The 17,343-nt window shown below is 31.8% G+C and overlaps 1 protein-coding gene across 1 annotated transcript; it reads right to left on the reverse strand.

Annotated features, from left to right (window-relative positions):
• Positions 1-1,234: 1,234 nt before the first annotated feature.
• Positions 1,235-2,086, reverse strand: LOC149138361 (uncharacterized). The gene has a single exon (XM_089450343.1). The coding sequence runs from the start codon at positions 2,084-2,086 to the stop codon at positions 1,235-1,237; it is 852 nt and encodes a 283-aa protein (XP_089306469.1).
• Between the last annotated feature and the right edge of the window lie 15,257 nt (positions 2,087-17,343).

Genomic DNA, 17,343 nt, shown 5'->3' on the forward strand with positions numbered 1-17,343 from the left:
AAGAAAAAAATCGTGGATTTGGAAAAGTTAATTTCCATCCCTGACGCTTGCTGAAAAGATCAAGGATTTTCTTAAAAGCCAGAGCCTATTTCACTGTGGGGGTTCCATGTAACATCGTATCATCCACAAATTGTTGGTGTGTGGTTGCTGGAATAGATTGGAGAGGCTGAAGTCCCTTGATCTTCCCTTCTCTTTTTGCTTTGGCTATGAGTCTACTGAGTCCTTCCATGAGAATTACGAACAGGAAGGGGGAGAGAGGGTCTCCTTGTCTGATTCCACGAGTGGGTGAAAAGGGTTCAGAGGGGGATCCATTGACAAGGATCGAGAATCTGGAGGACTTAATAAGGGCTAGAATCCAATTGATCCATTGCTTGCAAAAACCGAAGGCTTTTAGAATGGCTTCTAGATATTGCCAACTAACTTTATCATAGGCTTTCTATAGATCAAGTTGTATTAACATCCCTGATAATTTTCTAGTTTGAAGGGTGTGAATCATTTCTTGAGCTAGAAGAATATTGTCTAAGATCTGTCTCCCTTCGACATACCCCGATTGCTCTTCTGATATGAGGCCAGGAAGAATTGGCTTCAGTCTATTAGCTATAACTTTCGATATGATTTTATAAATGACATTACATAGAGAAATTGGTCTAAACTTCTCAGGAGTGTTTGCTTCTTCCATCTTTGGGATAAGCGCTATGAAGGTGGAGTTAAGAGATTTGAGGATGGAACCAGATCGCCTAGAGTCCTCAACAACTTCCCATATTTCATGTTTCACTAGGTTCCAACAAGCTTTGTAAAAATTAATGGTGAAACCATCCGGTCCAGGGGCCTTATCACTAGGCATACTTCTGACTGCTTCTTCCACTTCCTCTAGGGTGATTTCTCTACTTAGAGCTAAGTTCTGTTCATTGGTGATAGTTTTGGGGATGGCCGTAATGAGTTCCTTTATAGCATCCTCTCTGTTTGCTTGCAGTTCCTGGGCAATAATTCTAAAATGCCTAGTGAGTAAAGCCGCTATGTCTTGGTGATTCTTTAAAGTTTCACCATTCTCATCCTTGAGTTCTAGTATTCTATTCGCACTCCTGTAATCTAGAGCAGATCTGTGAAAAAATTTGGTATTCTGCTCACCCTCTTTTAGCCATCGAATTCTGGATTTCTGCTTCCAAAGAGTTTCTTCCTGCTGACAGTGTGTATGCCATTGATGAGTTAGAGCTTTTTCCTGCTCTACAGACTCCTAACTGTTGTTCCCTGAAGCCCAAGCTTTGTAAATCTGTTCCAGTTTATCTTCTATCAAGGTTTTCTCCTTAAAAATATCTCCAAACTCCGTAATGTTCCATTCTTTAATTTTGGCTTTAGTGTACCTTAGTTTCTTCTGAAGATTAAACATTTTGGATCCCCTTCCAATCACAGGTTCAGACCACCATTTCTCCACCAGATTGAGGAAGTTGGGGTGTTCCAACCAAAATTTTTCGAATCTGAAAGGTTTATTCCTTGGAGTGCCATGGATAGCTGCTATTAAAGATATTGGCCAGTGGTCAGATCCTCCACTTGGAAGGATGTCTGACTCAACTAGAATACCATCCATAATGATGCTCTCAGAGATGATGAATCTATCCAGACGAGAGGCAATCAGCCTATCGCCACCTCGTCTGTTATTCCATGTAAAAGTGCCACTCTTAGGTGGGATATCCACCAGTTTAGCATTGTCAATGAAATTTGTGAATAATTCCGCATCCTTACTGAGTTTTCTTATTCCCCCTTTCTTCTCCAGAAGGGTAGTTATCATGTTAAAGTCACCCCCCATAATGCATTTGGAATATGGGAGCCTAGAAATCAAACTTAACAGAGAGCTCAAAAAGTTTATTTTATCCTCTATCTTCTGCGGTCCATAAACATTTATGCATAAGAAGGATTCAGAGTTACCTGTGGGTTGGGCTTCCACGGCTATAAATGCTCTGGTTGCTTCTGCTGAGAGGACTTGAATCATCCTCGAGTCCCACATAGTGACCAAACCTCCTTCTCGTCCCTGACTCTCTACTTCCATATAATTTATGTGATTGTCGAGCTTCTTATTGATGTTAGCCATGCTTGTATTGCTGCATTTAATTTCCTGAATGAATATGATATCCAGTTTTTCTTTCTGAAATTTTCTTTTTAGAATTCTCTGCTTTGCTTGGCTGTTTAGCCCTCTTACATTCCATGAAATGATTTTCATGATTAACTAGAAGAATTATTGGTAAGATGGGAAGGCATTTAGAGCCTTCATCTTCCCTGAGTTTATCATTATTATCCCTAGCTCCTGCAGAACTTCACCACTTGTTCTCCGGCCTCTCTTCTTCCTTTGCTTTGAACTTGTTGAGTTGCAGAGAAGACTCTTTGGGTGGTTCCCAGCTCCTCTTGCTATACCTAACTTTCTACTTTGCCTTTCTAACTCTGCTTTCTGCCTTGCTATAAATAGCTCATTGACCTTCCTGATTTCTTCTTCCGGCACGTTTTCTATGCCTCGAGCTTTCCAGTTCTCGGCCATGACTGGTAGGTTCATCCCTTCCTTTGCTAGAACCTCCTCCAACTCTAAGTCATCGCTTCCTCCATCGCTGGTAAGCATGTCTGCATCCTCCTCTGGCTCTTCTATTTGTTCCTTCATTTGGACTTCTGTGCTAATAATGGTTTCTTCTGTTTCTTTTGTAGTTTGCCCAGCTTTATCTATTAGCCCTCCATTGGAGGTTAGAGCTTTATTCAAATCCTCTGAGTCTGTGTCTAACTCTAAGATTTCAAAAGTGTTCCTGTGGTGACCTCGTTCTGTTTCTATTCTGTTTGTTCTTCTTCGGTTGGCTCTTTGTCTTATCTTTGGTTTTACAAAGTTATCTTTGCCTCTGTTTGCTTGCTCTGTTTTAGTAACTTCTTCTTGTTTATTCAGAGGGCATTCCCTCATTAGATGTCCATGCTCATGACATCTTCGACAGCGAAAAGGAATCTGTTCATAGTCTATTGCTTGGAAGTAATCCTCATCCCTGTACTCTAGCCATAAACCCTCATGTAGAGCACCGGATACATCCATTTCCACGTAGATTCTTGCACACGAGGTGTATTTGTATGGTCGCTTCTGAGGCTTTGATAAAAGTACCCAGCTGATCCCCAATTTTTTTCAGAGCTGATAGACCCCAATAGTATATGGGAAGAGAAAACAGACGGATCCATACTGGTACCTGAGTGAAAGTTTCTCTTTCTGGAACAGAATTTGGTTTCCATGGTCGCATGTAGAGACCGGTTGAAGCTAAGAAATACGGGCCTCCATCAAAAAAAATTTCCTTGTCTTCTAGGTTGGTGAACACTACAGTGAAGAAGCCTTTTGCTCCTAAGTGTAGTTTCACATCGCCCTTGGGTTTCCATTGCTATCGTATCCATTGACATAGTGCCCTTTCAGTTGGCCATAAGCCCATAAACTTGCAAATGACTGCATGCTCTGCCATGTGCTCTAGATAAGCTTGAATCTCCGGATCTATTATGACAACTCAGAGGGTCTCTACTTTTTTAGGTTTACAGGTTCCGTTTGCTGTTGGGTTGTTGCTGGGGTTCGAGTTGGTTTCACATTCCATTTCTTCTTTCCCCTGGGAGCCATCCTTATGTTCCCCCTTCTCCTCTGACTGTTTCCCATTATTAATTGTAAGTTTTTGTCCTGTAGTGTCATTTTTTCCATTGTTCACCAAACCCTCATTTCCTTTTCCTTTGACTTGTGGGTTGCTATTGGGATCTCTGACTTCTTCTTGTTTTTTCTCCTTATTTTTCCCGCTATTCTGCTTGAGCCTTTTGTATCCTGAAATTCTGACTCCTTCCTACGTTGTTTGCTTCTGCTTCTGCATGACTATTTGTTTAAAAGAAGGGGTCCCAATGGACCCCTCGTTGACCATCTGGAGGATCAGTTCTTGTCCCCTTCTGAGTAAAACCGCTAGCCTCCATCTATTCGCTTCCAGCTCTGTGTCTGTAACAATGCTCAGAAACCCTAACCTAGAGCCGCCGCCATCCAGCTATGGTTGACTATTATTGACATGGTCAACTATAATTAACATGAGAATGATAGTCAGCATGACTACCATGGTGAACCATACTTACCTTGGGCATTATCGCCTATATATAAGTGACCTATAGTAAACCATAGTGGATCACCATGGTAGACCATGAAGGCTTATATTGGATGGCTAGGGTTAACAATATTAATCATGGGGCTTATAATATTAATCCTAAGGTTTATAATATTAGGATATAATATATTAAACTTAGGGTTTATAATCTTAGGTTTTATAACAATAATATTACAGTTTATTATATTGGGTTTTATAAGGTTAGGGTTTTGCATCAAGGTTTAATATTGTGGCATTGGAATGGTACAAAAATCTATCCAACGCCACATTGTGACAAACATCGTCTCAGCATGACAATCAATTTAACAATCATTGTCACAATGTTAGATTGCATTGCAATTTTTCAATGTTAGAATGTAACATTCCAAAATTGGGGTTTAATATTAGGGTTTATAATACTTGGCTTTTTAATATTGGGTTTATAATATTAAGGTTTAATATTGGGTTTATAATTTATAATAGTTAGGTTTAATATTATGGTTTATAATATTAAAATTATGGTTTATTATATCGGGTTTTATAATGTTAGAATTTTATATTAGGGTTTAATATTATGACATTGGAATGGTACTAAAATCTATTCGACATTGCATAATGACCAACATATTGGAATGGTACTAAAATCTATTCGACATTGCATAATGACCAACATGATTTCAATGTGACAATCAATTTGACACTCATTGACACAACGTTACATTTCATTGCAATGAAACTTATTCAACATCACATCGTTACATTATATAACTTGGGTTTAATATTAGGTTTATAATATTAGGGCTTTTTAATTTTGGATTTATAATATTAAGGTTTAATATTGGGTTTATAATTTATAATATTAATCATAAGGTTTAACATTAATCCCTTGGGTTTACCTAGGTTTATTAATCCTTTGGGTTTATAATATTAATAATCACTTGGGTTTATCAATCCCTTGGGTTTATAATATAAATATTAGGGTTTATAATCTCAATGTGACAATCAATCTAACAACCATTCTCATAATGCTAGATTACAATGCAATTTCTTCAATGTCAAATTGTAACATCATAGAATTGGGGTTTAATATTAGTGTTTATAATATTCAAGTTTATTATTTTAGGTTTATAATATTGGTTTTATAATTTATAATAGTGAGGTTTAATATTAAAGTTTATAATACTAATCTTCGGGTTTATTATTATGTTTTTTTTATAATGTTAGGGTTTTATATTAGGTTTTAATAGTGTGATGTTGGAATGGTACATAAATCTATTCAATACCACATTGCGACAAACATTGTCTCAATATGACAATCAATCTCTCAATCATTGTCACAATGTTACATTACATTGCAATTTATTCAACGTCACATTGTTGCATTACAAAACTAGGGTTTAATATTAGGTTTATAATATTATATCTTTTTAATATTGGGTTTATAATATTAAGGTTTAATAATGACTTTATAATTTATAATATTATGATTTAATATTAGGGTCAATAATATTAATCTTCTGGTTAATAATCCCTTGACTTTATTTATACCTTGGGTTTACAATATTAATCCTAGGGTTTAATATTATTCCCTTGGGTTTATTAATCCATTGTGAAAAATGTCAGATTGTGACATCGTTCAATGTTGGATTGTTACAAACATTGTCTCAATATCAAAATCAATCTAACAATCATTGCCATAATGTTACATTATAAAACTAAGGTTTAGCATTAGATTTATAATATTAGGGATTTTTAATATTGGGTTTATAATTTAATTTATTAGGGTTTATAATTTATAATAGATGGGCTTAGTATTACAATTTATAATATTAATATTACGGTTTATTATATTAGGTTTTATAATGTTAGGGTTTTATATTAAGGTTTAATAATGTGGCATTGGGATGATACATAAATCAATGCAATATCTCATTGTGACAAACATTGTTTCAATATGAAAATGAATATGACAACCATTGTCGCAATGTTACATTACACCGCAATTTATTCAACCTCACATTGTTATATTACAAAAATGGGGTTTCATATTAAGTTTATAATAATAGGGATTTTTAATATTGGGCTTAAAATATTAAGTTTTAATATTTGGTTTATAATATTAATCTTAGGGTTTATAATATTAGTCTTAGGGTTTAATATTAATCCCCTGGGCTTATAATATTAATCACTTGCATTTATTAATCCCTTTAATTTATAATATGAATAATACCTTGGGTTTATATTACTAATATTATGGTTTATACTCTCTTTCTTAAGGGTGGTTCATGAACATTCAATGACCACTACATCCACGAGAAAATCCAGATAAATCAACTTGAAGGGCTCTTCCTGTCGACCAAACTAGCAAGGCCTAATCCCAAGGGCATCGAGGAGATTTGACCCCGTCACCTCCCGATAGGCAAGGTACTTAGCAACAGGAACTCGACCAATTGAGCTATTCCTTGAGGTTATTATGGTTTATAGTCTTATGATTTATAATCATAGGTTTATAATATTAATCCTAGGTTTTATAATGTGTTGGGTTTATAATACTAATCCAAGGATTTAATGTTATTGCCTCGGGTTTGTAATCCCTTGGGTTTATAATATCAATCCCTTGGTATATAATATCAGCAATTCCTTAACATTATTAATTGCTTGGGTTTATAATATTATTAATCCCTTGTAACAAATGTCACATCTAACAATGTCAAATGTTTCCATCGTGACAAACATTATCTATATACTACAATTAATCTAACAATCATTGTCTCAATGTTGCATTACATTGCAATTTATTCGAAATTGCATTATTACATTGAAAAATTGGGCATTAATACGAGGTTTATAATTTTACGAATTTTTTATATTGAGTTTATAATATTAAGGTTTAATATTGGGTTTATAATTATTAATCATAGGGTTTATAATATTGATCATAGGATTTATAATGTGTTGGGTTTATAAGATTAATACCAGTGTTTAATATTGTTCCTTTGGGTTTATAATATTAGCTCCTTTTGTTCATTAATCTCTTGATTTTATAATATTATTAATCCATTGGATTTATTAATCCTTTTGGTTTATAATATTAATCCCTTGTGTTTATAATGTTGATAATCTCTTGGGCTTATAATATTAATCCTCAATATGTATAATAATATGTTAGGGTTTATAATATTAATCCTATGGTTTAATATTAATCTATTGGGTTTATAACATTAATCGCATGGGTTTATAATAGTAATCCCTTAGATTTATAATATTAACAATCCCTTGGCTTTATAATATTAATCCCAAGGTTTTATAATTTTAATAACTTGGGTTTATTAATCCCTTGAATTTATAATATTAATAATGTCAATAGTATTATCATATTATTATAATATAATAATAATTTTTATAAATTATTATTATAATTATTTTAATACAATAATAATAATAATAGTATTTTTTTAAGTAATAACTAATTTTATAATATTATTATTATAAATATATTTTTATTAATATCAATATCGATATTAATATTAAATCCATAATATTGATACCTATCCACATATATCAAGCACATTTACTAATGTGGTTGTGGATTTGGTTGATATTTATTATAAATTAGGCATGGATGGGTATAAATCAAGAGTTATAAAATGGAAGAGGAAAAGAGAAATATTTGTTCTTTGCAGTTACTGTGAAGCATGTGAATAGTTGTAACTCAATATCTCGTAAACAACATGGAATAGAATATAAAATGGAAGAATAAAGGAGAGGATTTTCATTGAATATGATTGAGTCATGAAATATTGGTACATAAACATAGAATAAAAATTGTGTAATATGTTAGACTAGTTAGGGTAAACTTGACTTAATTATAGAGTCAATTTGATATGGTTATTAATAGGTTTTACATTAACAACTTACCAACTCTATGTTTTAGTAACCCATAGTTTTTCCAATCATATTTTCATGTGATGTAGGTCATTTAAATGGATAATAAATACATTATAAGTTGCCTTTAGGTCATTGTCATCCCGTGGTCAAAAGCAATATGGACACTATAAAATTCTTAAGAGTTTGAAAATGGTATGATAAAATACCTAGCTATTCTTAGTAGACATATCCCATATTTTTTGAACAACTTAAATTTTGTTTCTTGTTATGTTTTATGTTTATGTGTGCATATTATATTCTAATATTTATTTTATTTTTATCACAATTAGTATTACAATTATGGAAAGGGGTTAGTGTGCCTTAAAGTGTTGTGGAATGTGTTGCCATTGATAGTGTGTTGGTTTTGTGTAAAAGTTACTGGATCTTGATAGCAAAGTCGATGAAAGATGGTGGCTAGTTTACTAGTTGTGCCACGTTTGGGTAGGAGAAGTTATCCGATGAGGTGAATCATAGGTGGCTTCCCGATGAAGAGACCAAGGAATTTGATGAGTCCGCATGGATACCAAATTATCCCATGCTCAACTACAATGTGCATGGCTCCTTAAGATCCCTTTAATGTATTTGCAATAATTTGTTGAAGCATAACTATGCAATGGAAGAGGCTACTACTGACGATATGCAAAGAGGTGTAATCAGTGCCTAATAATACCAGGCATGAATGAGTATGGAAATGGAAGATCATTTGAAGTGGTGATCAATGTGAATGGAAATGCTAAAAGTAGAAATCATGGTTAGATAATTTTGGTTTATTTAAGGTGACAAAGAAATCAAGAGGTTAAAGAGGGAAATTCTATTAATATTGAAAAAGACAAGTCCGATGGAGATGGTAAATTTATTTTCTTTTTGTTGAAGTTGCATGTAGAAGAATGATCAAAGAACTATTACATCTAGTGCTCTATTTAATGGTGAATTTAATGGTAAAATTACAATGTTTGATGAAGACAAGGAGTAGGAGGTTGTACATTTGAGTCATGCTACAAATGGTGAAGAGAAGAAGGTGAACCAAAAGAAGCGTAAAATCTATATTGAAGGAGAAATGAGAAGTATTGTGTAAATGGACCTTGAATCCCAAGATTTAGAGCCTAATGAAATGTTGCAACTAAGAAACTAAGAATTGAGAAACTTTTTTTAGTGGATATTGGGATAGACCTGTCTTGATCTATTTTAAGAATTAAGACAATTAGAGATTGTGTGGATCTAGCTAGTGCAAATGACGTTGCAAGGTTATGTCAAGGTGAGACTAGTGCAATAGATGATTGCTAAGTGGAGGTTAAGGAGTACATGTAAATTATGGATTGGCATGGACTTGAGATATAGCCAAAGAAATTTGTGTCGCTACATGGATGAGAGAAGATAGGCGGAGTCAACGGTGTCAAGGCTTGGTGAGAGAGACAACATGTTATGGGGAGAGTCATAGTACTGAATTTATCATCCTGAAATGTTTGGTCCAAGTTGTAAAACCTAGGCATAGGGAAGATGTATTCCAAAATGTTGTTTTGAGACCTGTTATTCAAGTGTACATGTTGTAGTGCAATAGTGCATGATGTCATCCATTTCATGCATAAAGAGGATATAGGATAAAGTTGCAGAATGAACTACTTGAATAGATAATGATGGTTGCAAGTGTAGTCATATGCTAGCATGCAGTTAGTTTTTTGTCATACCTTCGTTCTAGCATACATATTGTAGTGTGACAATGCATGGAGTATGTATGATGAAGTTGCATAATGGACCACTTTAATAGATACAAGGGTGGTAGGTGTACTAAAGTGCTAGCTTGAGGGGAGAATGTGAGATATTACATATGGGATGGTTAATGGAAGAAGAAAGATTTTTCTACAACAATTGGTTACCCATATAACCCTATGGATGGTAATTTTTTTATATGGACTTCAACATAGATATTGGGATGAACTTACTGTCGGCACGTAAAATTTAAAGGAAAATTTAAAGACAGTTAAGGTAAATTTTACTTAAGTCATAGAGTAAATTTGATGTGGTTATTAATGAGCTTACCATTGCTCCTGTAATGGCTTTAGAACCCATGGCTTTGCCATAACCATGAAAAATTTACCAATGACATAATAAAAGGACTCGAAACCATTTTTAGTTTTAACTAGCTAATCGAATATTAAGTTAACTCCTTATATTTAGATACTTCTTATTATATTTTAATCTCTCCTCTTTTTATTATAAAATATGAGAAAATAAGATTTTATTTATATTTACTTCCTTAACACCACAATACCTTCAAATATTTTTTCCTCTAATAATTAAAAAAAAAAAATTTAAATTATTTTATAGTTTTCTTATTGAGAGGTTTTTGTCTTCGTCTTTGTTCGTGTTGAATATATACAATTCGTTTTTTGTACATATATATTAACTAGATTATTTTGGTAGAGTATAATTTTGTTTAGATGTTTTTTTTAATAATATATTTGAGGGAATAAAACCTTTATGAAATGAAAATTTATTAAAGTTTGATAAATGAAATATATTTTTATATACAGATAGATAAATATTTATTGTGTATGTCTAAATTTATAATTTTTTTTATATTTCTTTTCAAGTTATGAATGGATGTTTTTAATTGAGTCTAGAGGTTTATTCTACAGGTTAGTATGAGGGATGTGTAAGTTTGTTGGTTAGTTCGTTAAACAAAAAATTAAATATGTTGTAAAGTAACTAGAACTTAAAAAAATGGTGTGAATAAGATGTTTAAATCTTATATATTTCAAAGCATATTTTAACAATAAATGTAAATAAACTATTTAAAGATCTAGGTTAACTAATTTATATCTATAATATTTATATATAGAAAAAAATATTTAGCATTCAAAAATACAATTTAAACAATGAAAAATAATACATTGTATTTTGGACTCTTAAAAAAATTGCATCATGTTAGATCAGTATGAATCTATAATAATATTTCTTATATTAAATAAGTATGACGTATTTCTTATATCAGATAAGTATGAATCTATGATAATATTTCTTTCTAAATTATGAATGGTTGTTGTCATGACGACAAGAGAAATGATTGAATAACTACCGAAAGCTGTGTGAAGTTTCAAATCGGTCCCCTTAATTAATTTTTGATAGTGATTTATCATTTAGTATCATAGATAGGTTTTACCTTTTGCTGAGCCATGTTGCTTCATTCGTTTAACATATGTAGCACTCCTACTTGTGTAACTCATTGTGAAATAATATTTGGTAACAGAATTTCTCCTTCGTCCGTTTAATTCTAGTGGATCATGAAATTTTAAACCACTAAAAGATTCGACAGCACTATTTACAGTGTTGATTTCTTTGTCTGCTGGGAAAGGTTAGATCTTATTTTCTTTTAAAAGAAATACAGTGCCACTGCTCAAAGTTACTGTGTAATTTTAGTGATAAATAACATGATATTGAAGTAGTCCGCATCAGCAAGGCTTACCAAAGGAAATTTGAAACGCTGGATAATAACGAAGGAAATTTGAAGTGGTGAACAATAAGCCAAACGATATAAAGAAGGGAAACGACATAAAGTAAATCTGAACTGCTGAACAGTAGTGAAATGAGAGGGAAATGATGTAAAGCATATCTCAATTATTGAAAGATGATATAAAGAAAGGGTTGAACTATAATCAAATGAAAGGGAGAGATCGAGGTTGTGATAAAGTTTCTGACAATCGACTTCTTGGTGATTGTCTCTCCGATGTGAACATGGAACGTAATATCTTCTGCGTTTAGAGACGATAAGAAAAACGATAGCCACGTATCGTTACTCTCCACACAGACAGGCAATCCATCCATAGTTATTACACGGACGGTAGATTAGTTAAGTGATTCGTATAGAGTTTAGTTTTCATCAAATTATTTTGCATGGTTATTCTAAGGATGTTTAATTATGAGGGCTAGATTAATTAATTAATTTTGCTTAGCGTTTAGCTTTCATGGAGTTTTAGATTAAGGTTTAATACTTTTAGTAGCAAGTTAATTGCATGAGTTATATTGTGCCCACCAATATTTAGATTACAGTCCAACAAAATATTGGTGAGAACATTCTGTTATAATTATTATACGAAATGTTGGTTAGATTATTTTTTAATCTAATTTTAAAACTAACTTAATTTATTTTTTATTTTTCATTTATTTATAAAGTTATAATAAAATATCTGGATAAACCAGACTTAATGCTTTATAAACGTCACGGAATAGATTATAAGATGGATGACTTAATTATTAAAATTTATAAAGGTTTTTATATTATATATTTTTTAAATTAGAATATATGATTTTATTTAAAAAATAATAATTAATACAAATTTTAATTTTAATTTTTTTCTTTATAAATTATGAGAAATTAAGAAGAAATTATGTTTTAATTTATGTATTAAAAGAAATTTAAAAATTTAAATTGTTACTATAAAATATTAAATTTGTTAATAAAATGAACTAATTATTTATATTAAAAAAAAATTATAATATTTAAAAAAAATTATATTTAAAATTATTTAAAAATAAATTATTTTATATATCTTATATTAAATTCTAATAAAATAGAATTATATATATATATATATATATATATATATATATATATTTTGATTAAAATTTATGGATAATTTTGAAACCTTGCTCACAATGAAAGAAGTTTTCTCATTAGAAGACATCGACTTTGGGGTTAATCGCTTGGTTAATGGGAAAGCTAAGGACATTGAAGGTTACCAAGCGGAAATCTTAAAATTTGGAGGTCCTGTCCTCATCTCCCACATTCACAAGCTTTTCAATCAAGCGGTCAAGCAAGGGTTCCCTAAACCATGGACTCAAAGCCTTATTATCCCTATTTTAAAAGCGGGGATACAAATAACCCCTCTAATTATCGGACAATTATGATCAGTCCTCTCCTAGCCAAGTTATATGGTATTATTTTGAAAAGGAAGTTGAGCATACGGCTTGAAAGTGAAGGTAAGAAGGCTAACGACAAAGCGGGTTTTAGAAAGCAGCACTCAACAACAGACAACCTCGTTACGCTTAGGATCATTGTGGAGGAATGTTGCAATGATAAATCCAATCTCTTTTGTTGCTTTGTGGACTTTAGAAAGGCTTTCGATACGGTTCCTAGTAACAACCTTTGGAATAGATTAGAAGAGATAAAGTTTCCTTTTGAGTTGAGAGCTTCCACTATAAGGTTATACGAGAATGTAATTGCCAAGCTAAAGAGAAATGAGGGGTGGTCGAAAGATATTAAGTGTAATATCAGAGTTAAATAAGGTTGCCCCCTCTCCCCTACCCTATTTAGCATTTACATCAACAAGCTAGAAGGTTTTTTAGAGGAAGCAGGATGTGCTAGCACGATCTTAGCTGGGATAGTCATCATCCTTCTTCTCTACATTGACAATATTGTTCTTCTCCCAAGGTGCCCATTTGATCTTGATAAGCAACTTATACTTCTTAAGGATTTTTGCTCTACCATGGGTATGATTGTTAAGACTAACAAAACAAAAGTTATGATTATCAAATGCAAGAAGGACACTTACACTAATTTTATGTGTGACAATAGTAACTTTGAGGAAGTGTCTTCCTACAAGTACCTAGGAATTGATATTCATCACAAGCTCAGCTGGAACTATAGCATTGAGAAAAGGATTAATGGGGGATGGAAAGCTTATTTTGGACTTGAAAATAATTGTAAAATGGCAAACCTCGTAATGTGGGATAGAAAGAAGTTCCTCTTTGAAACTTTAGTCACTCCGGTTATCTTATATGGATGTGAGGTTTGGGGTTGTAGCATCTCTAGAGAATCCTCAAGAAAAATTGAGCAAATCCAGAAGCGTTTTATAACGTATAACACCCTATCCTATTCTCCTTATAGAAGTGTGTCTTTTCCCTATCGAGAGCCTAGCTATGACTAGGCTTCTGTTGTACAAGCACAAACTCAATAACATAGGAGACCATAGGCTTCCTAAGCTAGCTTTAAATTCCAGCCAAAACCACCTAAGGCTCAAACGAGGTCGGTATAAAGACACCAAGGCCTGGTTAAACCATTCGGAGATCGACGAGAATGTTGCATTGAAAAACATTAATAACATTAAAAATATTGTTACTTCTATGTTCAAAGAAAAATGTGGTGTGAGAAAGATTTAACAGCTAAAAGAAAATTAAGATATTATAAGGAGGTCATCAACCCCACCGTAGAAGATCAAAAGTATCTCTCCGTTTTAACTAGCTCAAAGAACAAAATTAATATATCCAAGATTAGAATGAACTCTCATGAGCTCCATAGTGAAATGGGTCGTTGGGTAGTTCCTAAAACACCATGGATGGAAAGGTTCTGCCATCTTTGTGAGAATACAAACATCGAGGATGAAAATCACTTCCTCTTAGAGTGCCCCACGTACAATCGCATTAGATCTCAGTTTCAAAATCTTTGTTGCAATACTGACCTTTCTAGCCTTTAATGTTGTCAAAATTACAGTGAGCTCGGGAGGCTTCTCTCCAAGCTTTTTGAGCATAGGAATAAAATCTTAAATCAAACTAAATAATTTGTTTCTTTAGGTCTGATAGACCAAAGTTTGGTATCAGTGGATGTTAACCATCATCATCATCAAACTAAAATTAAATATAAAGTTTAAAATATCATGCTTTTTAATATGAATTATCATTATTTAAATTTCTTTGAATATGATATGTATAGATCGAATACTTTTGTGATCCACAAATTTAGAAAATATTCTTTTGGATTAATCACATCATAAGGATTGGGTTGACTTTTCAAACCAACTAATGTGGTTCATCCTCAGGACAAGGTGATTTGATCCATAAATTTATAAAACAATCTTTCGGATTAATCACATCATAAGGATTGGGTCAACGTTTTGAACCAACTAATGTGGTTCATCCTTAGGACAGGGTGAGAAATCAATCAATCTGAGAGAATGCCATTCAAAATTAGTCCTTGGTGAAGTGAGATTATTTAAGAGAGCTTAACTAATACTTAGTTAGAGACTAGCTGTTATGTAATATTTAATTATTTATTATCGAAATTGTCAAAGTTTATTAATTTAAATAATAATATAATCAAGTAAAATAATATTATAAGCTAAGGTTGACTTAGTCAATATAAATAAGGAATGAAAATAACCATTATAATAACATTATATAATAATATAATCAAGTAAAATAATATTGTAAGCTAGGGTTGACCTAGTCAATATAAATAAGGAATGAAACTAACCGTTATAATAATATTAAGTAGTTTATTTATGTAATGTTATTGGTAAAGGTTAACCTATTAGGTAGAAAATTAGTCGTTAAAAATAATTAATTAATATAATAATATTTGGTTAAAAGTTAGTTGTTAAGTAATGAATAAGTTGGTAATAATGTTAAGATTTTTTAGTAATATATTAATCAATCCAACAAATATTGTTATCCAAGAATAATATAATTAGTTTGGGTTAATAGGTCAACCCAAACTAATTATATTATTCTTGAATAACATTATTAGTTGGATTGATTAATATATTAATAAAGTTTCTTAACATTATTACCAACTTATTCATTACTTAACAACTAACTTTTAACCAAATATTATTATATTAATTAATTATTTTTAACGACTAATTTTCCACCTAATAGATTAACCCTTACCAATAACATTATATAAATAAACTAATTAATATTATTATAACAGCTAGTTTCATTCTTATTTTCCACCTAATAGGTTAACCCTTACCAATAACATTACATAAGTAAACTAATTAGTATTATTATAATGGCTAGTTTCATTCCTTATTTATATTGACTAAGTCAACCCTAGCTTATAATATTATTTTACTTGATTATATTTTTATTTAAATTAATAAACTTTGACAATTTTGATAATAAATAATTAAATATTACATAACAGCGAGTTTCTAACTAAATATTAATTAAGCTCTCCTAAATAATCTCACTTCACCAATGGCTAATTTTGAATGGCTCACTCTGTACTATGATGCAACCTTGCTATTTATTCTCTTAGATTGATTGATTTCTCACCTTGTCCTGAGGATGAACTACATTAGTTGGTTCGAAATGTCGACCCAATCCTTACGATGTGATTAATCTAAAAGACTGTTTTCTAAATGATATGTGTATTTTCTTTTTACGAACTTTTTATAATTTTATTAATAAAATCAAAATTACAATATAACAAATTGGATTTAACAAATTTAATATCACTTCTTTCTTATTTTTATCTTTTTTGTTTGTTTGTTTTTTCTATTTTTATTTTATTTAACTACAACATTTTTGTATATTTTATTTATTTATTTTTATTAAACTAATGTTATCTTTTTTTATTTTCAAATTATATATTTTCTAAACGTCATAATATTTCATCATAGTGTATTATAGAGCACTCTATCCATAGTTTTTTTCATCTCTCAAAAGAATTCATGACAACAAAAATCTCAAGGTATGATTCAAGGTTAATCACAGTATTATAATTCATATTAGACCTAATCCTTGAATGAGATATCCTTCTCCACCATGATGCTTTCCTGCTAACCCCTTGATGGATCCCACTATCCTTGGCCACAAGGTTGGAGGAATCCATCCTTTGGAGGCTATCAACAAGCCTTACTACAACCACCAAGGCCACTTCTTCCTTCATCTATACAACCATCCACATATACTCCTCCTGAGCCTCAACTTCCTACACAACACACTCCGAACCCAAATAATGGTAAGACAGTTCAACCAATGTAAGTTGTTAGGCTTGCCACTTACTCCATCTCTTCCCTAGATTGTCATGTCATCCACCTTAGATTAAGTAATACCTTGAATAAAGTAACTCCTCTTGTACAAATCAAATATTATAATGACAAATTTTGAAATTCAAAACTAGAATAGGTTCAATATCCGAAGACCTCAAGAAAATCATCTTACATGATTTACATTATTAATAAAAATGTCTCCCTTGCTTAATTAAACTATAGAGTGAAAGAATATATATATATATATATATATATATATCTAGCCAAAAATTTCCATCTAGCCAAAAATTGCCCAAAAGCCTCTGAGAAAAATTTTGCTAGAAAAAACCACCACAGATCTACATGGTGGGAAGGAGCACAAAAAGAACACTACACTGTCATCAAAGAAGAATATTCTAGCGAAAACTCTGAGTCACAAGAAATCAAGGAAGAAGGAAACATCTCTCAAAGCAAGCAAGGAGAAAGCTCGCCCCAACAAATCAACAGTTATGAGGATTTGAATACCGCAGAAAATAGATCTTCATTTA

This window comes from Pinus tabuliformis, chromosome X (assembly GCF_031772625.1).
Source record: "Pinus tabuliformis cultivar Carrire ecotype Pingquan chromosome X, CPIR1, whole genome shotgun sequence".
Lineage (NCBI taxonomy): Eukaryota > Viridiplantae > Streptophyta > Pinopsida > Pinales > Pinaceae > Pinus > Pinus tabuliformis.

Bases quoted from the DNA above. Each gene is read 5' to 3' on its own strand.
- LOC149138361 (XM_089450343.1), bottom strand. From the start codon at position 2,086: ATGGCTAACATCAATAAGAAGCTCGACAATCACATAAATTATATGGAA.